The 26,007-nt window shown below is 44.6% G+C and overlaps 1 protein-coding gene across 3 annotated transcripts in view; it reads right to left on the reverse strand.

Annotated features, from left to right (window-relative positions):
- The window catches only part of LRP4 (LDL receptor related protein 4), a 99,908-nt gene that overhangs the window by 24,411 nt on the left and 49,490 nt on the right, over positions 1-26,007 (reverse strand). For 2 of the 3 annotated variants that reach the window (XM_035115069.3, XM_035115085.3), the window contains exons 3-16: positions 14,897-15,013; positions 14,263-14,376; positions 12,863-12,979; positions 7,904-8,032; positions 7,478-7,597; positions 6,957-7,082; positions 6,113-6,238; positions 5,465-5,599; positions 5,008-5,133; positions 3,615-3,845; positions 3,053-3,209; positions 2,204-2,421; positions 1,336-1,512; positions 497-622 (exon numbers count right to left, since the gene is read on the reverse strand). In XM_035115069.3, coding sequence (XP_034970960.3) covers positions 497-622; positions 1,336-1,512; positions 2,204-2,421; positions 3,053-3,209; positions 3,615-3,845; positions 5,008-5,133; positions 5,465-5,599; positions 6,113-6,238; positions 6,957-7,082; positions 7,478-7,597; positions 7,904-8,032; positions 12,863-12,979; positions 14,263-14,376; positions 14,897-15,013 — 2,019 coding nt within the window. The remainder of the gene's footprint in view (positions 1-496; positions 623-1,335; positions 1,513-2,203; positions 2,422-3,052; positions 3,210-3,614; positions 3,846-5,007; positions 5,134-5,464; positions 5,600-6,112; positions 6,239-6,956; positions 7,083-7,477; positions 7,598-7,903; positions 8,033-12,862; positions 12,980-14,262; positions 14,377-14,896; positions 15,014-26,007) is intronic. The other variant, XM_035115078.3, reaches the window with a different exon arrangement.

The following is a 26,007-nucleotide window of genomic DNA, read 5'->3' on the forward strand; positions in this document are numbered from 1 at the left end:
CACACCACTTTACAAACTCATGTCATGTTCTATCTCCATCTCTTTATTGTGATGTAACCCACTTTTCAATTTAACAAAAAAATAAATAAATCACAAACCTGTCTTTTATTGTTCTAAGCGAAAAACCATCAAACATATCCACCTTTTCCTATAGGGCTCAATTACACCAATTATTTTGCAACTTCTTTCCTGCATCTTTTCCCGCTCTATAGTATTTTTTATAGATTCAACCAGAATCCAACAAGTTTAAAAGGCGGCTCTGCCATTGATGTACATAAGCACTTTACATACTAGCCATTTTGTTTACATAATCACTTTACAATACTGGTATTTTACCTTCAATCCTTTCCCTGATCGTCCATAGTATAGAATATGCCTTTTTTCTGTTTCTTTTGCCTGCAACCCTCCTCCTCCTTTCTCTTTTTCTTTCTCTCACTTTCACATGCATGTGTGTGCGTGTGCACAAGGTGTAAAAGCTCTTCTTTATCACACTTACTCTGAGCACAGGTGTGGCTGCTGGTCTTCCGAAAGCCTGTGGGGCAAGCACAGGTGTACGACGTGTTGCTTGGTAGGCACAGGTGAGTGCAGCCCCCATTGTTGGCTCCGCAACGGTTTCTCCCTGCTCAAATAGCCAAAAACAACCACATATAAGGAAACTAGTAGAGAAAGCAAAGGCTTTAGTTGGTGTTTGGGAAAGATTCAGGGCTTCAAAAGGGCATGCTTTGCAAAAGCTGCTTTGAGTCTTCAAAGATCGCTCATGTGACCATGATCCCTGAAGTTGCTCTGCCCAAACATTCAGAATCAAGAGACACAATTTGGACCTTTAAAGCCTACCCTTTTTTCTAGGTGAAAATAAGCTGGAAAATAAAAAGGGAGGGTTTGAGAGGTCTGAAAGCACCCTACATTTATTTTGATAGGGCTTAATTTAATGAAAACTAACCCGCTCAGAATTCTAACAGGACACATACTCTACAAATGTTTCTTAACGACAGGGGCTAGCTATTTTTTTCAAGCTCCATGTTTTAACCACGTCAGTCACAGTGCAAATACAAAAAGACCATTCCGTCAACACAAGCATTTCAGCTTGCCAGATGGAACCATCTCGCCTTGTCTCCCCGCCCCCCCCCAACTCTGCTCTAGGAGTTCCCCTGATCCCCCCCCCCGCATGTCAAATGTGGAAGAAAGGAGGAGCAGCAAAGAAAAAAAAAGCCCTGTTACACTAGCAGAACACCTTGTGCTGGCATCTGCTAGCAAGACTGATTATCTGAATCTGGCCCAAGACAGTCTCCGGACATCAGGCGCTAGTCACCATAGCCCTTTTCCTTCTGAAGTTACCTGCTGGTTGGCGCTGAGGATGCAACGTGTGGATATCCATGGGGAAGTGGAGCTTGTTGCGGATGATCTCCTGGTTCTTGCCAGTAAACTTGTTGGCGCTGTTTATGCTCTTGGTATGCCAATCTGTCCAGTACAGGCTGTCTTCAAACACCGTGATGGCAAAGGGATGTGGAAGGCCTGCAGCAAGAGTGCAGTAAAGGCACATGGATTATCCTAGCCTCCAGAGAAAACAAAACCACTCTTTCCAATGAGTGCTTCTACCCCTAACTCAGAACTGTCTCCAATTAAAGCATGGCCAAGTCTAGTATATACTACCACGAGCTGAGAAGGCATAGATGAAGCCCACTCCAAGAAGAAACATGACGGCTGATTTAAGAAGATAAGGATAGCTTAGATGAGAGCTTTGAACAAACTGCATACAGTGTGTTCCTTTTCTATGTGACTCGAGAGTTTAAACTTCACTTTGTCTAGTGAAGGAGCTGGGCAGCGGCCTGTCTCATTGCGAACTCTGCCTCATACAATTAAATGTGCAAGACACAGGCACTGTCTGTAGCTTCTTAGCACTGTAAGTCCAGTGGCCAAGAGTCCCACTGTCATTATTTCATCAGAGCCACTTTTTGCCTGCTCGTTGTTGAACTCAATCCCAGAGCGCGTCACAAAAAGAAATCCTAGTAATAAACTCAACAATAAAAACCATTGGGAAAACTCATCAAAATCCGTAACAACAAATCAGAATCAGCAAGGGCATGCTATTTCGAAACAATTTATCCAAACACCAGACTGAAAAGACTTTAAAAGGCACCTAAAACCCATCAGGCTTGATGCCGCCAATCAAATTTGGTGAGGGGGGGGCATTCCATTATCTCACCTTGGCTAATAACAGCCTTTCTGTTCTGTCCATCCAAGTCAGCCCTCTCGATAACGTGATGCTTGGCATCCACCCAATACATTCGATGCCCTGCATAGTCAATAGTTAGCCCGTTTGGCCAGAAAAGATGAGTGTCAGCAATGATGCGTCGGTTGGAGCCATCCATGCTGGAGTATTCAATGCGAGGAGTATTTCCCCAGTCTGTCCAGTAGATGGTGCTATTAGAGAAGAGAAAAGTTGTAACAGCTGGAAATATGGGATCTTGGTGGGTTAGGTGAAAAGCAACCAGGCATATCTATGGCAAAATGATTGCTACAATAGATTATACATTCAGGTGTTCAGGAGCACTCATGAGGCTTAGGAGAATGGGAAGAGCTTTACTGCTAGTACAATAGTTCTCATGAGCAGAACTCTATTCAATAGATCAGGCATCCCCAGACTTCGGCCCTCCAGATGTTTTGGACTACAATTCCCATCTTCCCCGACCACTGGTCCTGTTAGCTAGGGATCATGGGAGTTGTAGGCCAAAACATCTGAAGGGCCGCAGTTTGGGGATGTCTGCAATAGATGCTCCTGCTGCTGGAGAAAGGGAGAGGGGAGATTTTATATATATATATATACACATTGCAAGATTCATCTTCCCCTGCAAGCACCCAAAAAGCACGCTGGAGGGTTGGGTGCAGGCATGCAAGGGAAATCAGCAAAAGAAGAAGAACTGCACACACCCCAGTTGGAACCTCCAGCTGGTTTTGTTGGCAGAAGGTCAGCTTTGCCAGTTTCAGCTCAGTACATTTGGACAAATAAATTAACATAGGAACCACCCCCCGAAACCAACCCCTCCTCACTCACCCCTCCATGGGGTGAAGGGCAATTGCGCGAGGTTTCTCCAGGTTCTCCCAGAGAAGCACCTTCCGGTGGGTGCCGTCCAAGTTTGCCACTTCAATGCGAGATGTTCCAGAGTCTGTCCAGTACAGCTTGTCGTGGATCCAGTCAATGGCCAATCCGCCTGGGACCCAAAGCAGAAGAGAAGTAAAGGTGATTAGTGTACTCTGTGCAACGAAGAGAATCCCATGAAGCAACTACCATAATTCCTCCCCCCCCCCCCCCGCTAAAGCAATGTTTCCCAACCTTTAGGCCTCCAGCTGTTTTTGGACTACAATTCCCATCATCCCTGACCACTAGTCTTGCTAGCTAGGGATGGGAGTTGTAGTCCAAAAACAGCTGGAGGCCAAAGGTTGGGGAACACTGTACTAAAGGAAAAGGGGAGCAGAGTCCTTCCTTCGCCACGCCTTGCCAAATCAAAGCCGTGCTACACTAGCAAAACCACTAGTTTATTGACCTAGAGATTCATCATTCCCCGCTTCAATATATTTCTATTCCCCGTGACTCCGAAATTCTCAAAGACGCTCACCTGGGCTCTCCAGCCCTGTGGACACCACTTCCTCCACGTTGCTGCCATTGAGATTAGCCCTCATAATGCGGTCCAGTGTGACGTCAGACCAGAAGACTAACTCCTTGCTATGGTGGAAATCAAGGGCAATAGCATTCTCCAGGTTGTTCAGCAGCAAGGTGTACTCTGACCGGTGGGGTAAGACCTGCCGGATATCAATCCGATTGGCAAAAAGCAACACAGGCTCCGGCCCTGAAAGACATAAACAGACAAAGGGAGGGGGGGCCTGGTAAGACTGGATGCTATCACTGTCATAAAGACAATGCATTGTCTTTAAAACACACAGAGAAATATTATGTTAACAAGAACATCTATACGAATATCAGGATGTTGCCTGACCACTGCAGTACACGTGTCAGTAACCTCAAGTCTGGACTACTGCAATGCAATCCACGTGGGGCTGCCCTTGCGTCTGGTTCAGAAGCTCCAGCCAAATTCAGTGGGCAGACTGGCGATGGGGATCCTTGCCAACGCCATTGCTAAAACATCTGTGCTGGTTGCCCATCAAGGTCCTTTTCAAAGCCCTGGAACAAGTTAGGTCCAGGGTACCTCAGGGATCTCTTGAACCCTTCTATCCCAGCTTGATCGCTGAGAATGTTTAGGAGAGTCAGTGGCTGCTCCCCATGTTGGCGAGGCTCACTGGACAATAACAAGAAACGGAGCCTTTAGTGTCATTGGCCCAGTCCTCTGGAATGCTCTGCAGATACAGAATCAGCAGGCGCCTTCCATTTCAACGCCTTCCTTATAAACTCAATCTGAAATGTGGGAAAGGGAATCCTTGAAAAAAAATTCCTATTGGGGTGGGGTTGCACATGGACCACAGCACCCATGTCAACCCCTCTCTGTTTTGCTCAAGTCAGAATCTGCAGCCCTTGCTGATGGGCCTGGCACAGCTGCCATGTGGTTTCTCAGGAATCAGATGAATCAGCATATCTAAATCCTAGCAAAAAAGCCTCACATGAGCACTGCAAAGCTCTTGGCTCAGCCACCTCAAAGCCTTTGACAAGCAAACATTCACTAAAAATCCAATCATGCTCTTCATTCCAGGCTTCCCGACACCCGCTCTGTTGCTTCTTACCCTGATGTGCAATTGCCTGCTAAAATGCTCAAAGCAAAGCCACAGAGCTCCACCACTGCCACCAAACACACCCATTTTTCTATTTTCAACAGGAGCATGCGGGCAGGGGGGAGATAAAGAAAGAGCATGGGTCTTATTCTATGGTGCAACTCAGCAACTCAGGATTGAACTCCAAATAAAAGCTGAAGCTCCAAACTAAGCCGACAACATTGCATCAGGCACAGTTGTGTTTTTTAGGTAGTGACCGTCCAACCAGAGCGGAGAATCCCTTCTTACCCAGGGCTTTACAGCTGCGCTTGTCTGGGCGAAGTTCGTAGCCTTGCTCACACCAGCACTGGAAGCCACCCTCGTTGTTGGTGCATCCCTGGCTGCAATAGCCTTCCTCAGCACACTCATTCACGTCTGAAGCAGGGAAAAGGAAGAAAAGCATTCAGGTGTGCAAAAGGCATTGGAAAGCTCTTCCTTATGCTCTGGATTCCACACTCTTGTTAAGTTTCAGCTCACTACATGATAGAAGTCGCAAGAGCAGCTAAGAACCTAAGAGCTCAGCCCAGTATATCCAGTGGGCAAACAGCACATGAGTCCCAGAGGAAATACGCCCTACACTTGTTTAAGCCCCGATCCTGGCAGCGCTGGGGTAGAGGCCTGAGCAGGAATCTAAATTCCACATCCACTCATATTGTAGACATGCATGATTCTACCAACAGATGGCCCAAAGCATGAGGTTGCTGACCTTGGCATGACCTCCCATCCTCCAGGAGCCTGTAACCTGTGTGGCAGGTACACTGCACTGTCCCTCGAGTCATCTGGCACTTCTGGGCACAGCCCCCATTGTTGAGGTTGCAGTTTTCTTCTCCAGTTCGAAGACCTGCAGAATAAGCATGTTTAAGTTGAAAATTCACCAGGCAGCTGATATTTTGCAGAAGCCCTACAAGGGCCAGGTTAACACATTACATTAAACCATAGCTTTTAAAAACAATCTATGGCTTAATGTGAATCATCAGTATATTGGTGCATGCTGCTCGCATTTTACTTCTCCACTCCTGCTGGAAACAATCCACACTCTGGCGCATTGCCTGAATCCAGGGCTTATGGTTTGTTTCTCTCCAAAAAAACCCATGAGTGGAAGCCAAGGTTTGCTCTTGGCTTACTGCTGATGGTCTGTTTACAGGAAACAAACCATGGCCACAGGTTAGATGACACCAGAATGCAGTGCCCTGTCTCAGGGCACTGCAGCAGGAGCAAAGGAGGAACGAAGCACTCGTGTTTCCTGCAGTGCATGTTTCTTGTCCACACTAAACCACAGTTTATTTTAGCTATGGTCTAAGCCGGTGATGTGAAATGTCTGGGAAATTCCAGACGTACGGCAGCCCTGACTTACGGCAATTTTGGTCAGGGCTCTCATCGCTGCCATCTCCACAATCATTTACGCCATTGCACAGCTTTCTTTGACCAATGCAGCGTCCATTTCTGCACAGAAATTGATCTGGGGCACACTGGGGACTTCCTAAAGGGGCAGAAAGGAAAGTTAGAAGAAGTTAAGAGAAGGTAATCTAATTTCCGTGTACAGGAAGGATACTGGTTTAACTCCATTTGCAGTCACATTCTAGAGGATTCCACGGCCTCAGTAAAATACAGGAAGCTGCCTAATACCAAGTCAGAACACTGACCTACTGTATCTGGCTCAGTAGCCTCAACTTACACTGCAGCTTGAAGAGACAGTAGCACCAGGTAATACTATATACATTGGGTGGTATTCAATGCTAGTCCCACAAAGATTAAATCCATTGAAGTTAATGGACATGACTAACTTAGATCCATTATTTTCAACGGGATTTCATTGTTATCTATGAAAACCCTTTAATAAAAACAAGTATTAAAATGAAGGATCGGGACATACTGGTTTGCTTCATCCAGTAGTTGGAACCAAATTCTGGAACTCCTTTCCCAATGCTGTAAATTATAATATTTAAGAACTGATTCTAATACAGTGGTACCTTGGTTTAAGTACACAATTGGTTCCGGAAGTCTGTACTTAACCTGAAGCGCACTTAACCTGAAGCGAACTTTCCCATTGAAAGTAATGGAAAACGGCCCGCGGAGTACTTAAACTTAAAGTACTCAAACCGAAGCGTACTTAAACTGAGGTATGACTGTACAGGAAGGCTGATTGGCGGTGGGGGACAAAACCCTGCAACACAACAGTTTGCTTTCACAGTTTTCACCTGTATCCTCGCAGTTTTCTTCATCGCTGAAATCAGCGCAATCATCCTCCCCATCGCAGCGCCAAGACAGGCGGACGCAGCGGCCGGATTTACAGCGGAACTGGTCGGCTGTGCACATAGATGTAGCTGAGGAAATAAAAACAAGAGAACTCAGCGAATTCCACCTGTTCTTCTTCTTCATCATCATGTTTATTTGTATGTCACTTTACCCGAAAGTGCCTCACACTTTAAAAGTTTAGATAACTTTTAAACTTTTTACATTTAAATATAATTCACTAATTGCAAAACATCCCTAAAATTAAATAGCCATGCAAGCATTAATTGGCCAAACATATTAATGAATATATACTAAAATTAAACGAATGCCTAGCAACAGAAGTACAAAAATATAATCCAAACAATAAAGCCAGCATGTCTTATCCAAAACTGAAAGTTGCCCCCTGTCTGATACCACCAGGGCCGCCACCCCCCCCTTTGCTGCCCCTACACTAAACCTGCTCTGCAAGTCCCAAGGCACTCACTGCAATTCTTCTCATCCGACTGGTCGTCACAGTCAAAGTCACCGTCACATCTCCATCCAGCATTAATGCACAAACCATTGTTGCACATGAACTCGCCTGAGCGGCATGGCTGGTGAGAGGCTGCAAGAGAAGACAGTGCATTACAATCCATTCTTTATTGAGCCCAAATTAGAGTAAATCCCAGGTTCCTCTGCTGCATGTCCCTGTCTCACCTTTCCATCCCAGTATTAATTCTGGGGAAATCCCTTGTTGCAAACAGAATCGCTGGAAGCAAATGTATTCTTGGATTTGTACTATTTCTTCTGAGCGCAGAAGCTAAGGATTCTCAATGCAGCACAGTTTCGTCTTCTCAGAAATGAAATTGATTTTTTTAAAAAAATGCAATGCAGCAACCCACCCAGCATGCCATCGCCCCAGGTAACTTACAGCAGTCGGATTCATCAGACCAGTCGCCACAGTCATCGTCTCCATCACAGTGGTAGATGTCTAGGATACAGCGCCCATATGCACACTGGAACTCCTCCAGGCTACATGTTGCTGCTGGAATATCTGATGCTAAAAAAAGGAATGTAGAATACATCAGTAAGGCTAGCCACCCTGTGCTTTTGGCACTGTGAGCAACAAGGTACACAGGAATGCAGAAAATGGCCTTAAACCAAGTCACACCTTGGTCCATCTAGGCCAGAACTCCAGGATTTCACTTTTCCAGCACTACCTGAAGATGTCAGGAATTGAAACGGGAACGTTCTGTATGCAAAGCAGATGGTCTAGCACTAAACTGTGGCCCTTCTCCAATACAGGAAGACAAAAGAGGAAGGCATCACGCATATATAAGCCTGCCACTACACTGAAAAGTGTCAGAGTGTTACCTGCACTGCGGCAAAGGAGTCTTTATTTCTAGACGAAGTGTCCACCAAGAAGTGTCCACCAAGAATGAAACCTTTGCAGCATTTCCTTACTGCTATCCCAATACTACGTACCAGAAAAATGAAAATCAGGGCATATTTCTCATATTTGAAGTGGTTGTGCCCAGCAGCAGAGACGTTGTATCTTATCAGGTCTCACATAAGGGCATTGGCCTAATTTACCTAGGCCACCTTCCACATGGTAATTGCCACTAGCGGTCCCACACATTAAAGGCAGCATAGTGCATACAATGGAGCATGCTGAAAATTTGGGTGTTGTGGAGGAGGCAGTCCCCTCCTGACATTCAGGTGCAGCAGGAATATCATGTCCCTGAAAAGTAACCCTGTAGCGGCTGTTCAGTGGTGCCGCACCCTGATGAACGCTACCAAAAATAGAATTATTTGGGCAGGCAGACGCAGCAGTGTGTGTGTGTGTGTGTGTGTGTGACATCACACATATTAAGAACAGCAGATTTCAGCACATGGGCAAATCCATGGTTTATCATGCATTAACTGCACTCATCATGTGGGAACCATAATGTGAACTGACTTATAGAGATCTGGAAGCATGCCAAGTGTTCATCAAGTGCTCTGAGCCCACTGTTTTCTAAAGGCCCCAAAAGCAAGCTAACCTTTTGAGATAGCTCCAGGCCATCACAGAGCTATAATTTCCCCTGTCCCTGGAACCACACCCACATACACCTAAGAGCTAGCCGTGCCAAGGTCTGATGTTAGCCAAGTTGCTAAGGCACATTTGAGGGTTTAAATCTTGCTAACACTGCTAAGCAGAAGACATCCTGAGCGGTGCCAGGCTTTTGAAGAATTCGGCTTCTCTCAAAATGATGCCAGAACAAACATCTCTCTCTCTCTCTTTCCCTTTTTTTTATTGTAAGAATTCTTCCCAAGAACTCTGACCCTGTGCAGCACCCAGCATAATCTATGACAAAGGTTTTACAATGAAGCCCTTTCTCCACGGCAATTCTTTATGGCACAGAAAAGAGCCCTCCAAGGAGAATTAGGCAGGACAAGAACATTCTGTGTGTGTTGGGACAACGTGCCCAGGCACCACTGTCAGATTCAAAGAGGGAAGAAATCAGAACCACGGAACACAAAGAGAAAATGATACTCTGCGAGGAAGCCTGAGCAGAACTGCCACAGCAGGGGATGCACAAGTGTTCACACACACACACACACACACACCGAACAGCATTAGATTAGGTAAGGCAAATGAAGAGCCTAGCACACTGGAATCCAGACCAAGGGTAGGCAGTGGTACATTTCCTGGTGATCCGCAGACGATCAGTAAATCTGACTCCTGACCAATTTACCAATAGCAGCGTGAGTGGGTAGGAAACTCCCCCCCCTCTAAATCAGACTGCTGAAAGAATGAAAGCCTGGTGTGGATGAAAATCAAAGAGTAAATTGTTGTTGTTGTTGTTGTTGTTGTTGTTGTTGTTGTTGTTGTTGCATTTAAAAATTCAACTAGGTTCTGGTACTACAAACAAATTCTGGGGTTTGTAGGGGAAAAGGGTAGAGCCTAAAAGCTCAAAGCATGATCATCACTTCTGGTCCAGATGATGCTTGGGGTCAACTGTTCTGGCCATGTATCTTTTTCCATTGCAACTACTAACCAAGAGGGATGGGGAACTTGGGGGCAGAGAAGCACAAATGATGTAGCAAGGCTATGCCTTTCTAAAAGGAGGAAACACTACTCACCTTGGGTGCGTTTTTTTAAAAAAGCTATTAAGACAGATTTTTAAGAAGTACCCAGGCCTAAGAAGATACCTTTCCTAATCCCTCTTTTACACTGCTGCTAAACATGGCAACTTTTGAGTTTCGTTCCTCTCCCATCCCTGAGGCATGGATGTTTATTAATAACCAGCGAGGGAAGGCCCAACCAATGAACAGGAGAGAAAGAGAGGGGTTGGCTTTCTCTCTCCAAGCCCTTTTCCTGGCTCAGAAGTCTTTGCAGCTTTGGCTGCTGGCCAGCTCTCATTATCTGGGGAGATAAAAGACAGCCCCACACAACACCGTTCCCCACCCTTGCCCTTCAGGAGCTGGCAGCCCCGGTCGTCTTCCCCACCCCCAGACCTTTTGAAGTTTCCTCCTATCTAGAACAAATTCTGCAAAATGCCCTTGAGACAGAAGTGGAGGAGGAGGAGGAAGAGAGAGAGTTCTGCCATTGCTACTGCTCAGACATGGAGGTAAGGGGATGGAAACAGAAACCTGATAAAAAGCGCTAAATGACTTGCAGAAAACAGGCAACCCCACAATAGGCTACAGCCAGCTCCCCCAATACTCCCAGCTGCTAACTCCAAAAATCTTTTAACTCACTGGTGATAAATTTAAGGACCAAGCAAAGGGAGACTATGGGAGGGATGATCCCATAGGCTGGAGCAAAGGGTAAAGTCCTGGGAATGAATTCTTTGGCACAAATTAAAGCAGATCTTCTTTCGCCACCTGCCCACCCCAAAAAGTTGAGCCGCTTTCCCATGCTCACAAAAATCTTTGCTCAAGGTGTGGTTCAAAGTCCCAGTGCTCAGGAAACAGATAGAGGAAACAAACCTCAAGTTGCCAAGAGATACCAGAGATATACAAAATGAATAACATGGTGGCTTTTATGGGACCAAGAAAACAAATAGACTTAACTTTTTTTAAAAAAAGCAGCACTACTTCTTTCTTAAGTGGTAGCAAAAGGTTAGCCGAAATTTTCCTACCAACAGAGCAACAATAGCTCGTATCAAAAGATATAGGCTGCTCAGGGGATTGCAGTCATCATAAAGGTAAAGGGACCCCTGACCGTTAGGTCCAGTTGCGGACGACTCTAGGGTTGCGGCGCTCATCTCGCTTTACTGGCCAAGGGAGCCGGCGTACAGCTTCCGGGTCATGTGGCCAGCATAGGTAAGCCACTTAGTTATGGCAAACCAGAGCAGCACACGGAAATACTGTTTACCTTCCCGCCGGAGCGGTACCTAGTTATCTACTTGCACTTTGACGTGCTTTCAAACTGCTAGGTGGGCAGGAGCTGGGACCGAGCAACGGGAGCTCACCCCGTCGTGGGGATTCGAACCGCCGACCTTCTGATCGGCAAGCCCTGGGCTCTGTGGTTTAGACCACAGTACCACCTGTGTTCCTGCAGTCATCTTAGTCTCACAAAATTACAGGAGAAACTTGGAAAATTAGAATATCGGCGAAAAGTGCATTTTTTTCAGTAATGCAACTTTTTTAAAAAAAAATTTTAAAAATGCTTTCTTTTGGAAATTCCACAGTAATAAAACAAATAGTTACAATAATACTAAAATAAAATAAAATAAACATCACTATTACATTTCATTAATTACATTCCATTTATAATTGACAAATAATGACAAATAATTACAACAAATAAAGGCTTGACATATCTTGCTTTGCATGTCATGCATCTATCTCATATATTGGTTTCACCTTTTAAGTTGCATTACTGAAATAAATGCACTTTTCGACGATATTCTAATTTTGTTTCACCTGTAGAAACACAGAGAACTTTTACACACACCTAGCAGTAAGAGAATGTGGTTGGTAGCTTGGTTTGGCTGCAGATGTTGAAAACTTTGCAGAGTGGTTTATTCCCCCTCCCTGCTTCTACAGGAGCAGCAGGTCAGTGTTGGGAACTGGGAGCCCAGGTTTCAAATCCAGTGTCAGCCATGAAGTTCACTGGGTGACCCAGAGCCCGTCCCTGTCTCATAACCTAACCCTGTGGGGATAAAATGGGGAGGGGGAGAACCATGTATGTCAATTTGAGCTCCTTGGAAGAAAGGCACTAATGTTAATAATCATAACCAACCTGCATAAGGGGGGCGGGGTTTTCAACATTCCCTTCCTTTGAAGAAAAGGGCAAGTCCAGCAAAACTCTTCCCTTCACCTAAGTGTTTCTGGAGTAACACTCAAGGAAGAATATGAATGGAAATGATGACATTGCAACTAAAAATCTTATTGCTTTCTCTTTGGGCAGCATATCAGACCCTTTAAAGCTCGTCCTTGCTCACAGGTATTTCTTGAATAATGAATATGGGTTTTCAACTGCAATGTAACTTTTCCCCATTTGCGTTTATTACAAGTCACTCTAAAAAGCATCAGTGTGGGGGAACGCGTTGCTCTTTTAAGACAGAAAAGAAAAGAAAGGCGCTGCAGAAGGTTACAGCTGCTCTAGCTGCAGTCCATTATCATTTCAAAGCTTAAGACATGCATGCTGTTATCAAAGGGAGGAGGGGTGATGTAATTTTAAGCAGAGCTTTGGGCTCAGGAGTATGAATTTGGCAAAGTGCCTGCACAGATTTGCACTGCTAATCTATATGCTCTATTACACCACTGCAAGGCTTCAGAGTCACAATAGGTCCTTACTGTAAGAGAAAACTGAAGGATGCCTAACATTAATTGCAAAAGATACCGTGTGACATCGGAGTGGAAAGTACGACTCGCAGGAGAGAGAGAGAATACTTACGGCAGTTCTCTTCATCTGATCCATCCTTGCAGTCTGTATCCCCATCACAGAACCAGTGTTCGGCAATGCAGCTGCCATCGCTGCAGCGGAACTCCTTGTCTGAACACTTCCTCATATCTGCAAGGCAGGACAAGGAGCAGTTCAATGGAAAGGTCATTCCTCCATCCCATCCCACCCTCCTAGGAACCAGACTCTGATCAGGCGACCCACCTGTCAACATGAGAAGGTGCCTCAGCACCCACCTCATCATCTGCTAGCCCACAAATGTGCTCACTGCTTATGTGCTCTTTCCTTTTTAGTGCTAGGCAATGGGTTAATTTTTGAATGGATCTTCAGGAATTCTGAAGAAATACAAGAAGATTCACACAAGGCTGGTGATAACACGGCAATGGGGTTTTGTCCGGGAGAGGCACAACCTTCCAGGAGCTGCCTCTAGCAACAAAGGAATGCAGCATAGTTCCCGTTGCTCAGCCCAGAATAATCAAATGTGTAATCTTAATTTCCTCTGAGGTAGCCAGTGTGGTGTAATTATTGCAAGCGTTGGACTAGGGACTGGGAGACTAGGGTTCCATCCTGAAGCATGACGTTCACTGGCTGACCTTGGGCAGGTCACTGTCTCTCACCCAGACACTGTCTCTCACAAGGTTGTGAGAATAAAATGGGGGGCGGGGGTGGGTGGGTGGAGAACCACATATGCCACCTTGAGCTCCTTGGAGGAAAGGTGGGATTTGCAGGTTATATAAATATAACTTTAGCATTACATCATACCATCCTGTGGTAGGTGGTTTACATAAAGGAATTTGAAAAAGCGAGTTAAAAGGGATGAAAACTATAGAAAGTGAAATGCTAACAATCAGAAGTATTTTAAATTTTTATTTTTATTTCTTTACTTTTGCCTTGCTTTCTTTTTGAAATTTTGGGTTTTGATTTCATCTTGATTTAAACCTTTTGCATATCATTTGATGTGTATTGTGTTGAGTGTAAATTTGGATGAAATTTTATTTTGAGTATTTATCTTTATGATTTGCTTTTGTTATTCTTATATTTTTTTGCTTTCTTTATATTCTGTAATTTTTTTTGCTTTTGTTATATTTTGTTATTTTTTTTAAGAATTGAAGTAAAAACTTTTAAAGAAAATCACATCATATACAATAACGGTTAAGATTTGTGCATTTCAGAATCTTTGCAGGAAGACTGCTGGCAGTGTGGATTAAGTGTAGCAGATAGGGCTGGTTGGTCACTGCTTCCAAGTCAGTGGGTGAGATCAAAACAAAAAATACTCATAAAGTATTTGCACAGAGGGAGAAGGCTGGGAATTACTCTCTAACCAGACCCACTGCCTTCGACAAAAGTCCACGCAAGCCCTTCTCTAGCAATCTCTGTGGGATTTGGCTACTAACCGCATTGTTCATCGCTGTTGTCCCCGCAGTCATTGTCACCGTCACAGTGCCACAGGCTGCGTATGCAGTATCCGTTCTGGCATGAAAACTCATCCTCCTTGCACTCCCGTGGAGCTGTAAAGGATACAGGAAGCACAAAGAGCGAGCAAAGTCAGAAAAACACACAGGTTTGCTTAGCCGGGAAAGTGTTTGTGTGCCGCCCAGCATCACTGAGAACTGTGTCCTTTTCCAATTTATGGGGCACGTCCTTATTACGGGAGCCCAGCATCAAGGGAACAGCAGCATGAGGACACCATCCCCAAGGGCTTGAGGCAGCGCATCCCACCTACCAGAGGAGGCCACTCGATGCCCAGCCTGGCTGGGACTGCACACTACACCACAGTAACTACAACTGCTGCTAATAACAACGCTGGTTTTTAGTGACCTGTCTTACTCCTACAAAGAGCCAGGTTTGCTTGAGGTACGCCAGCTATGTTCTTTGTGCCCCCGAAAACAATTCTGAACAGGTGGGGATGGAGCCACGCCGCCAGCTTCCCAGGCAGGTGAGTCATGACTCTGGAGCCGCTATCCTAGCTTCCTACCAGGTAGGGTGGAACAGCAGTAGTTTCTGAGGACCGGTGATGAGTTAACTTACGGCAGTCTTGCTCATCAGAGTCATCCTCGCAGTCATTGTCTCCATCGCAGACCCATGAGCGACGGATGCACTTGCCGTTGTCGCAGTGAAAATCCAAGGGGGAGCAAGTGGGCAGCACTAGAATGGAAGGAGGAGAAGAGAGGGAACTGATTAAGAGCACCCAAAAGGTTTCACCAAGACATGGTTGTTGTTGCTTTGTTCTTTTAATCCTACAACACTTGTGCCAAGAGAACCAGAAACAATAAAAGAGAAACTAAACATGACCAACTTACTAAAACAAAGTTAGTAACAGTAATGAACCCAGGATACTTTTGTCTGGGCAGGGCTCTCTTTATCCAAGCTTTTTTTCCTGTTTCATTCACTATTTTTTATTTTATTTTTCAAAATAATAAAAATGGTTACAAGAAAAACTGGGTGTAAGTCTAGTTATGTAATACAATCTCCACCAAAAATAAAACATTACATTGACAATGTCATTTCAAGCATATTCTCAAGGCATTAATGGTTAATATCGCTCTCCACAGACAAATTTGAGTAGTTGGTGGGAGAGAATTGTTATGTTCATCCCTTGCATATGAAAAGAAGGAAGACCAGGATTCTTTTTGGGGGGGGGGGTAAATATTTTTTTATTTCATTTTTATAATGTATATAAAACAGAGGGAACAGATATAAAAACTGGTAAAAATGAAAAGATGGAAAGCAAAACTATAAAACAGGCGTGTAGAACGAGTACAAGGTTTCAAAACAAGGCTATCTCTTTTTGTTACACACCTTCTGCTACCCTTCTTAGCCTGGTTAGTCGATCTGAGATGGCCACATCCCAAATGCTGCTGAACCATATCTCGAGGGGGTGGCTCAGCCTGAGATTTCCAAAAGCACACGATCACCAAAAGCGAAAGCTGCTTGACATAAAAGCAATGTAGAACAGGAATCACTATGCCAAGAGCTGTAGCTTATTTGGCAGAGCATCTGCTTTGCATGCAGAATGTCCCGTGATGGATCCCTGAGTAGGGCATCTCTGGGTGGGGCTGGGAAGAGGACCCAGCCTGAAATCCTGGAGAGCCACTGTCACTCAGTGTATAGACAGGCTAATGGTCTGGGCTCAGTATAAGGAAGCTTCCTACATTCCTGGCAAAAAGGGGAAACCTATTTCTCTCCCCTCCTCCTTTTAACTAAGCAAGAGAATGTGTGCGGATGCCAGACGACAAATGAGCCACAAGGGCACACTTGTTGCTCTATTAGTTGTTCATTTGGAGGGGCCCCAACTATATCCCAAGACGCGCGCAGTGAGAATGCGTCTACAATTCTCAGCGGTTATTCAGTACTGGCAGCCTCACATCCCCAAGCAAGCAAGAAGAATAATCCCTTAGAAAGGTGAAGCTGCCATCCGTAAAAGGCCGGAATTCAAAAGGACAGCATAAATCAATCACTGCCCTGCCTCCTCACACACACACACACACCCAGGGTTGAAAGAAACTCTCAGCCTTTGGGAGGGCTGCGCTTTCAAGGGCTGCCAACTATGACTGGAAGGGAGTAGCACCGGGACTTTGCTCCTGACAGGTGTGTTCTCCAAAGGAACAATGTTACTTCCAACTATTTTTTTTAAAAAAAGAAAGGAAGAATAGAACAGAGAAAAGAAAAGAGAAGATGGAGATTGTGAAGCCCTTTCATCCCTGCCTGGTCTGCTGATACTATCTCCCAGCTGTCATCACCTGGGCTTCTTCCCTTCCACCCAACACAAGAGAATGGCAGGGGAATTTAATGCTGCAGTAATACACACAAGGAGCAGGAGGAAAGAGAAGTCCCCTTGCAGTCTAGGAATGACACTCCGGATTGTCAGTGTTCCTTGTTTCAAGCTCTGCATCACCTGGAATTGCTTGCCACTGTCCAGTGCAAACAACAGTTAACCGCACAGTACAGACCACCCTTCTCCATTTCCCCGTTTACCTGAGGGAACAGCTGTAAGTTTAACATGGGAAAGCAAAACCAATGTTCCCAGGCTTACCAGCCTTGAAGACTCGTAGTTCAGATGGAAGGAAGGAAAAACTGTTCCTAGCCAAGGGAGAAAGGGATGCAAAAGTTACCACCACATCTAACCAGACTATTATTGGAAGATGAACTTCAAAATTAGTTGCATGCTCCTCCAATGGATGGCTTTACTCCTTACGATTAAAAGTCCTCTCTTCTCAAATGCTCCAGGTGAATAGGTGGAATGGGATTATGTTGGCTGGCCCCAAACTCACCTCTGAGCTCTGGAACAAAAGTTGAAAATAAGGTTTTTACAAGCCAGAGCTGCAAAGGAAGAAGCAGGAATACACTGGTACATTCCCAATAATTCCTTAAAAATTTGGCATCACGGCTTTGTCTGATGTCAAACAGCATCAGGTGACAGGCCTTGTTTCCTCCTAACCACTTCACAGGTCATATGGGGAGGTATGGTGGGTGTTATTAGTTTCTTTTTTAACATGATGGAACATTCAAACATGGGGCCTCCATTTGCATTCTGAATTGGTAGAATTCCAGAAGGCCCATGTCATGTGCTTTCTAAATCCACAGACCAGTCCTTCCTCGATAGGGTTGCCAGACTCAGTAGTGGACAGGACTTCTGTGCCTTTAATTGCCCTGCTCTCTTTTGAGTCTGGAAACCTTAAAGAGAAACCAGCAGACCCTTTGCTTGGAAATTAAACAAAGGGTCTGCTGGTTTCTCTTTAAGGTTTCCAGACTCAAAAGAGAACAGGGCAATTAAAGGCACAGAAGTCCTGTCCACTACTGAGTCTGGCAACCCTATTCCTTGACAGCAATTAGGTACCATTCAAATGACTGCTTTCATGGATTGGGCTAGCAAACTATGCTCATGATCAAACAATCAAATGTTTCACAGATCTAAACAGCAATGTTTCACATATCACACTACTCCTAGAACACAACTGCATGGGCACACTTGGATTAAACCATCAAGCTTTGTTTTTTTCCCCTTCAGATCTCTAAATGTGAGGTTGAGTCCCCCCTATTTTGTCTTGCATGAACAACAGAATAAATATTTGTTGTTTCATATATTTCAGGTTAAAACAAAATGTAAACCTGCCAGTTGACAATCTAAGATCATGCACATTTAATTCTTGGCTCAATTACAATATTCTTTAACTCCTTACTGGTTAAATGCAGTATGAAAAATAAAGTTTCGTGATTGGGGCGCTTTCAAAACAATGTATAAGCCATACAAATTCTGTTCTTTCTATATCTGATGTAACTTAAGCTACTTTTCTATCCTGGCCAATGAAGAGTAAGGCATAACTAGAAAGCCTGTTTATTCTGAACTATCTCTTCATTTCCTTAACTCCAGGAAATACTGTCTTCCTCTCCATAAAAAAAGGGGGGAGGTGTTTTAAGAAGAAGCAGAGCACATTGATGCGATGGGAAAGGAGATAGCACTTTCTCTGATCAGACCAAACTCTCTCAGGCCTCAGCTGTAGCACACAAACGCACAATCCCACCCCTCCCAACTTTTGCAGCCTTGAGCCCCAGCATGACTAATCACCAAAGGTCTGAGCAGTAGCCGCCTGGAAGGGAATTTGCATGCTGGCTCTCTGGGGGAGAATTCTTCTGGCTCCCACAGGGTTAGGCCATTAGCGCTGGTTCATAGCGGATACCATTATCCTATTGAACTGCTGCTACTCTCATGAGGCAACTGCTCAAAATGAAATTCCAAGCCTACAGGGAGTAGTTCCTCCCAATGTAATGCCCTCCTTAAATATGAAAAACGAGCTTCAGGTTAGGGGGATAGAGGGGGGCGGGAGGGAAAGTGACACAGGGAAACGGTAACACACAAAGAGGGGCCCTTGTTCCCTCTTCAGCATGTCTGCCAATCCAGCAAAGTCAGGCTGTGTGTTCACACTTGGCCATGGGTGGACCATCTTCAGACTTGCAAGATCTATTCTGGATCTTTACTAGAACTTCCAAGCTCCACCAACCAGAGCCAGGTGCAAAATAATAGCTCAGGGTGTATGGACACACAGTTATAATTAAGGAATGGGGTGCAGGTGCAAGCACATCCTCAGTCCAGGAGCTTGTTTCCAGTATCATAGAACACCAGATCCCAAGAAGAACGTAAGCTCCGAAGAAGAACATAAGCAAAGTGCTATGATATTAGACTGCTGGATAAATTGCAGTAGATCAGGAAGAGTTTGAGAACTAAATGCCTGACAATGGCAACAACAGAAGCCTTTTTCTTTCAAAGTAGGCTGTTAGAGGAGGGATAGCACCTCTGGGAGGGGACACGTCATGCTCCTTCTGGGGTATTATTCCAAATAGGGGTGTATGTGGTGTTAGAGGAGGGGCAGTCCCCCTCTGGTGGGTGACATGTCGTGCTCCTTCTGGGATAGTTTGTCCACCTTTGGTCCTCACCCTGCACTCAGCTCTCACCTGTAACTCCCAGAAGCTGTCAGCATGTGACAGCAGCAACACGCCAGGAAACAATTCTGACTGGCCAGCTTAACCAGGTGAGGGTAACTGATGGGTCTCAAACCCTTGGTGAGTTAAGGACTTCCCCTGTGTGTGAAGACAGGTTCTGGTGGACTGAGCAGCTGAGACGAATATAGGGTCCAATGGTCAAGGAAGGTGGTTTCTGTAGAGGGAAGGGAGGGACAGAAAGGGGCCCCATCTAGGGGAAGGAAAACTCAGATCCTAAACCTCTGCTGCCTTGTGTGGTATCTTCAGGAGAAGAAAAGGCTAAGTAAGGAGTAAATCCTACACAAATCTGGAGTGGAACCCATAAGGCAGTTGGGTGGTGCCTTGTACGCCTCCTTCTGGCAACTCCTGCAGCCAGGCTGGCGCCAAATGTATTCCTCTGATTTCCTTTAGACCACCTCAGTGAGGTCAAGAGGGGGGTCTCGTTGTTTGGGCAGCCCAGGACCTCCAGATACCCTGCCCAGGCTTGCGCCCTGGGGAAAATTTCTGGTTATCTGCACTAACTCAACTATTTATATTTTCCCATTTTCCCAGTTTATGACTATTGGAGTGAAATGTGCAATTAGCACTGTCCCTTGGGCCACCATTTTACACCTGATTCTGACCCTTGACTGCTACCGTTATGCTCATGTCGATGGAGCAAAGTATATCCTACAAGACTAAAGTCCACCCATGACTACATTACAGGAGTGTGACAGGCACTGACTGACTAATAACAATGACATCACTAATGTCTAGCAACACAACTTTCCTATGCCCACAGCTTTAGCATGCAGTGGTTCCTTTTGGGGGTGTGTGTGTTATAGGTTTGTTTTGTTCTTATTTCTATTGTGTATTTTGTGTTTTTATTTTGTATTTTTATGCTGTGAACCACCCTGAAATCTACGGATGAAGGGAAGTTAGTTAATTGCCTAGAAAAGCCAAGAGATAGCATGAGTACTTAAACCACAGGAAACCAGAATACCCCCTTTCTAGCCAGCTGATTAGCATAGCTGATGTTCCAGTGCTGCCAGTGGAACATTAATAAACAGATGCAGAAGCTATCCAACTAACTGAAAGGCACTTGGCTTGTTCTGAAACTAGAAAATGTTCCAACTCTATATACCTCAGCTCTTTACAGATCTCTAGCCTGACATTCAGTGATCCTTCCCTCAACTGCTATATGATTGTTTTGTTCTCAGGAGATATGATTAAGAACATATCATTCTTTGTTTCATCATTTGTCAATTTCGGCATTATATGGAGAAGAAACTAATAATCTAAAATTTGAAAAAATGAAATGCTTATGTTCAGAATTGTGTCTCACCATCTCAGTGCTTCCATTAAAGTCCGCCTACTCTTATTTTGTCAGCTTTCCTGGTTTTATCCTTTATTATAGATTCCTCCTTGAATTTGAATGGGATATTCTTTTGGTTTTGACTAGATCTGTTTGTATTAATCAGTCTCTGAACCTTTTATGTTGACCTAGTCTAAAATAGCTGACTACTACAAAGCTGTTGTTACATAGCACATGATCTGGCCCCAATAGTTGTCCAAATTGCCAGCCCAGAAAATTTTGAACATTGTTTTCTCCACAGGAAGAGATAAAAGAGTGGGCCACACACGTTTGCACTCCCTTCTCTTGCCATTCCCAGTCCTTAACATTGGGAGAAATGAATGTCTTAATTGGAAGGCCCCTGTTTTGGATGCAGGAGCTCACTGAAAACCTAGGAAATTAAAATTCTCATTCACCAGTTCAGGTAATCACTTCTCAACATGATGAGGATTGCATTGAATATTGAATATTAAAATAAAGTTACTTGCAGTGAAAAAAGTGCAATATAAAAGCACTGCACTCACAAATTCAATGTGACAATTTCAAGAACGACAACAACAGCTGCTCCTCTTGCTGTCTCCTGAAAAGCAGTGTTTCTGGGGCACTGACTTGGATCCTATGGAAGATCACCCCAGATGGCTCCCTCTCCCTGTGGCAGCCACCTGAAGGGCAAGTTAAAGGAACACAGAAGCCCAAGACTCATTTCCAATCTCCCGCTATGATGAAGGAATTTGAGCTGTCAGTCTGAGAGTCTTACGGCCACTGAGATTTTATTTGCACCCAGTCAACTTGAATTCTAGTAAAGCATGGTGGGTATGCTTACTTGAGTCAACCCTTTATCCTTTAGTGCCCAAAGACACTCCGCCCCCCAAAGGTGTGCAAGTTCAAGGTGCTTTTAAAAGCACTGAAACAGAACATATAAAAACTAGAAATCAATGCATAGTTTTCTTTATACACAAGGGCATAAAAAGCAAAGGCTGATAGATGGAAGCCATCTATCAAGTGGAAGAGGGAGGGAGACTTTTGGAGTGATTTGTTGTCCACCTTAGGGGACCCTGCAGAACCTATTAGGGGGTCGGGCAAAGAGGGCTGCAGAAAGTAGGGGAATCTCTGAAAATCATCTCCATCCCTGTTTCGCCAGTGGGTGCCTTCTGTCATGTAACACTCACCGGATTCTACCTGAAATAAGCTTGTCTTGCCATATTAAAGACAGGGTGAAACAAGTCGTCTTCTTAGCCATGCTACACGACGCCTGCAGTGATGGCATTATTGAGCTTAAACGAATTTTCTTTTTTTCTTTTTATACCTTGAAAATGCAAAAGCACTCCAACTCCTATATCAGGCTAGGTCTTCAGTGAAATAATTACTCCCAGTTTTGAAGTGGAAATCACATTCACCTTTCCTCATCCCTTTAGAAACCTCCCCAGCAAGTCTGGGAAAGTGATGCAATGGGTATGAAAGCAAAAGCCCTTCCTTCCTTCCTTCACTCCACCTATGTTAGGAGGTCCCGGAGTACACACAATTGGGGTGAAAAACCAAGGGAAGTGTCTGTCTAAATAGCAATTATAAAATGATTGCACCCTTGCCAATAAAAATAAAAATAAATCAAATGCTAGAGTTCCATGCGGGAAACTGCAATTAACAGTGGTCAAAGGGTATCAGCAAAAGTCTAAAAATAGTAGAATAGCTCTCTACTGTTTTGCATTAAGAGTCAGAAGCATGACAGAGGATGCGCCCAGTGGAAAGAATCTGGCTCTCCCAAAACATGTGCATACGGCCAGATTCAAGGTGGCCAACTTTGAGGAGCTGAAGGAGACAGAGAGAAAATTACCTCCACTGTCACGAGTTAGTCTGTTTCTGAAAACCAGTTGCTGGAAATCACAGGAGGGTAGAGCACAGTTGTACCCAGGTCCTGCTTATGGTCTTCCCATAGGGATATGGTTGGCCACTGTGAGAACAGGATGCTGGACTAGATGGGCAACTGGAACCATCCAGCTAGCCCTTCTTAAGTTCTATAACATAAGCGGACCAATTTTTTCAAAAGTCCATATATACCTTATATATTGCATACATATAGTACATGAAGTAGCGCTTTATGTAAAAGAAGACTTAAGTTATGAGGCTTTTCACCTAGTCAATCCAAGATTCAGGAGCCATTGGCTTCATTCCAACTACAAAACCTTGCTTTAGAAACTAATGGAAAAGCCAATATTGCTGCTTGGGATTATCAGCCAATAAGTAGATATCCTATATTCTTCATTATTTCCCATTTCATTCAACCATGCTGGAAATACATATCAATGACCATCAACCGGCAAAATCCAAATAAAAAAGACCTTTCTCTTTTCCTCCTATCCCTGAGACAGCATTCACAAGAGCCTCTATAAGGAACTCCTGTATTTCCAGGTGTTTGGTTTTCTAAAACCTTTCTAAAAACACATAATTATGCTTGATAACTTCTCAAGTGCCAAATTGTCCATTTTCACAATGGGGAAAACTGTACTTAACTAGCATTAGTTTCCAGCCTAAAAAGCAGGCGGTTTCAAAGGCAATCAGTAATCCCATTAGTGACTATAAGTTCCATGAAGGATTCCTACATGAGGATGGGTGAAAAAGCAGAAAAGCAGCAAAAGCCTCTCCTCTCAAAACACTTCATTATCAAGGCTGACCTTTAGGCTGGCACGACTAAACCCTTTTGAACATACTAAATTCAGCCTAAATCTTCTTCTCACTCAACCAAAAAATCTTTTAGAGCAGCTTCATTTGCATTATATTTGCATCAAAGGGTTAATCTTTGCAGAGAGGTAAAAACATGTATACTATCATATATAGTGGATGGCATTCAACTTTTTTCTCTCTGAGTAGACTCATTGAAACAAATGACCATGACTAACTTGGGTCCATGAATTCCAATAGGAATTCTATGTAAAACTTAGCTGAATATCATTGTGTGGCATGCTTTATTTTGGTTCATCAACATGCATCATGAACCGACGTACTAGACACACAGCATGTGACACGCTGGGCAGTTACCAAAGGCGAAAATTGAGTTGCACTACCAAATATACAGCAATAATTTAAGGTTTGCACTTGATGCAGAGCACCATGATGATCCCCTGCCGAAATGTGCACTTCCTCCACAGGCTTCATAACTATATCTGTTCAATCAACTCTTCACACATTCCCTTTGCACATGAGTGCATTCAGTTATTTCAGAAACAATATAATTTGCAGCACAGCTTAAGACCACACCATTGGAGTAAAGTTTGTTTAAAACCACAAGTTTGCATCGTGAACAGCTTTAAGCATATTTATAATATGTTGTTGTTGTTGTTGTTGTTGTTGTTGTTGTTGTTGTTGTTGTTGTTGTTGTAAAGTATGGAAAACACAATGAACCCTGTGCTCACTGCTTTTGTGTTCTATTGTGGAAGAAAGGAATGATATAAATCTAGTAACTAAACAAAAATAATGCATGTGGTATCTCTCACCCACATAATTGGCTTTTATTTGTGACCCAACAACTGTAAGGCAACAGTTGACTGTGACCTGAGAAAGGGATCAGCCAGGCTTCCAGAAGATGGCAAAAATCAGCTCTTTGTGCTTCTCTTCTACTTTGCTTCGGGTCAAGCATCCAAGCAACTGAGATGCCTGGCCTAAGCTGAATGCCCAGGTGCTCATGAAGGGAAGGCAGCTCTGCCCTTTTGCCTAGCTCCGTGGTTGTCATGGAACTCTCTGTGCTCTATGCCAGGTCCGAGGAGGAGGACCCTGTAGAGGGCGTCAGCGAGAGCTGGGTGGATTATGGGGCACCTGCCCCAAGTGATCAGAGAGAGACAGACCAAGGGGGCAAGTGGGACCAACAGAGCTGATCAGGATGGAGGTGAACCCCTAGCACCTCTTTCCCCGTTGCCTCTCTCAAGGAGGGAGGAGTAACACTGGTTGCTCTGGCGATGCAGTGGGCTGCCTGGCAGCACCTGAGCATCAGCACAATGGCATTGACAGTTGAGTGCAGGTGGGAAAGACTAACTCAGTCCTTTAGTGCCATGTACTCAGCAAGTGGGTGGGCAAGCTGCGGATGAGGGGTGTGCAACTCCCACACCTGTACTCCCTTAGGCGCAAGGCACACCTGATAGTGGGAGGGATACTTAAGGCATGAGGAGGCCAAGCACCCTTGTTGTTGTTGATACACCTTCCCTGGGTGGACATTTGGCAGAGGAATTGCGTGAGAACCAAGAGCGATGGAAGGCAGCAGGGACCTGTTGGAAGAAGGTGATGGAGCAATGCCTGGGGGAGAGGTGGAGCTGTGTTGAAGGGAAGAGCAGCAGACGTCAAGAGGACGGAAAGAGAAGGGCTACAAGCCGCCAGGTTGGGCCAGGGGCTCTTGAACTCTGGATGGTGTACTTCTATTTGAGGGACATTCTCTCTGAGCACACCCCAACCCCACAGACCATGGCACAACAGCGACAATGGCGACAAGCCAACTCCCCAAGATATGAGGTGCTCCTTGAAAGCCACATACCCAAGGACTGACTCTGAAGCAATGATATCAGATAACAAGGAGAACAATAATTCAGGGGATGAAGTATGTCAGGGAAAGACGCAAAATCAGAGCAGCCGTTGGCAAGAAAGACATGGGTGAGTGCACCCATAAGCTCATTCTGCAACTGACAAGGAACAAAAAGAAAAAAGAAAGAAAAGCAATGCTTTGATTGTCATATGCTGTTCATTGCTCACTTCAACATGATTCTGCACTTCACATATGCTGCTGCTAATTCCCACCCACCCCTTATTTTTAAATTTAAAAAGACACTATGAAGACACCAGAGCCTCTTGGGGAGGCCATTCCATAACAACATGCTCCTTCAATAACCTTATGCTCCTCCTTGTATCAGTCATGTCTTCTTCTGGGGAAGTTTGATGGCTCCTGTGGAATTCCTTGACAATAGAAGTTCAGCAAGAGCCACCCCTCCTCATTTCTAGAAGTCTTCTTAAAATTGTATTTTTCAGACAGGTGTTTTTTCAAAACAGAGCTTCTTTGCCAACCAGTTCTTACCGTGTGCTTGATGATGTTTTCATTGAAATGCGTACTACTGTTTTTGGTCTGTATAACCCCCTTGCAATATTTTATATCAAAGGACCGTTCTGAAGATTGGGGACACCCACACCCACACCGGCTGCAAACTCTGTTTCGTTTTCTTTTTGTTGACGGCATGGGTCACAAAAACTAATTAAGCAAGCAGCTAGCTCTCCTCACAGCCACAACCTTCCAAGAACGGCAACAAAGGAAATGTCTGGAAAAGGGACATGTTGCAACACGTCCCAAGTTAGCAAC

This window comes from Zootoca vivipara, chromosome 1, assembly GCF_965207765.1.
Source record: "Zootoca vivipara chromosome 1, rZooViv2.hap1.1, whole genome shotgun sequence".
NCBI lineage: Eukaryota > Metazoa > Chordata > Lepidosauria > Squamata > Lacertidae > Zootoca > Zootoca vivipara.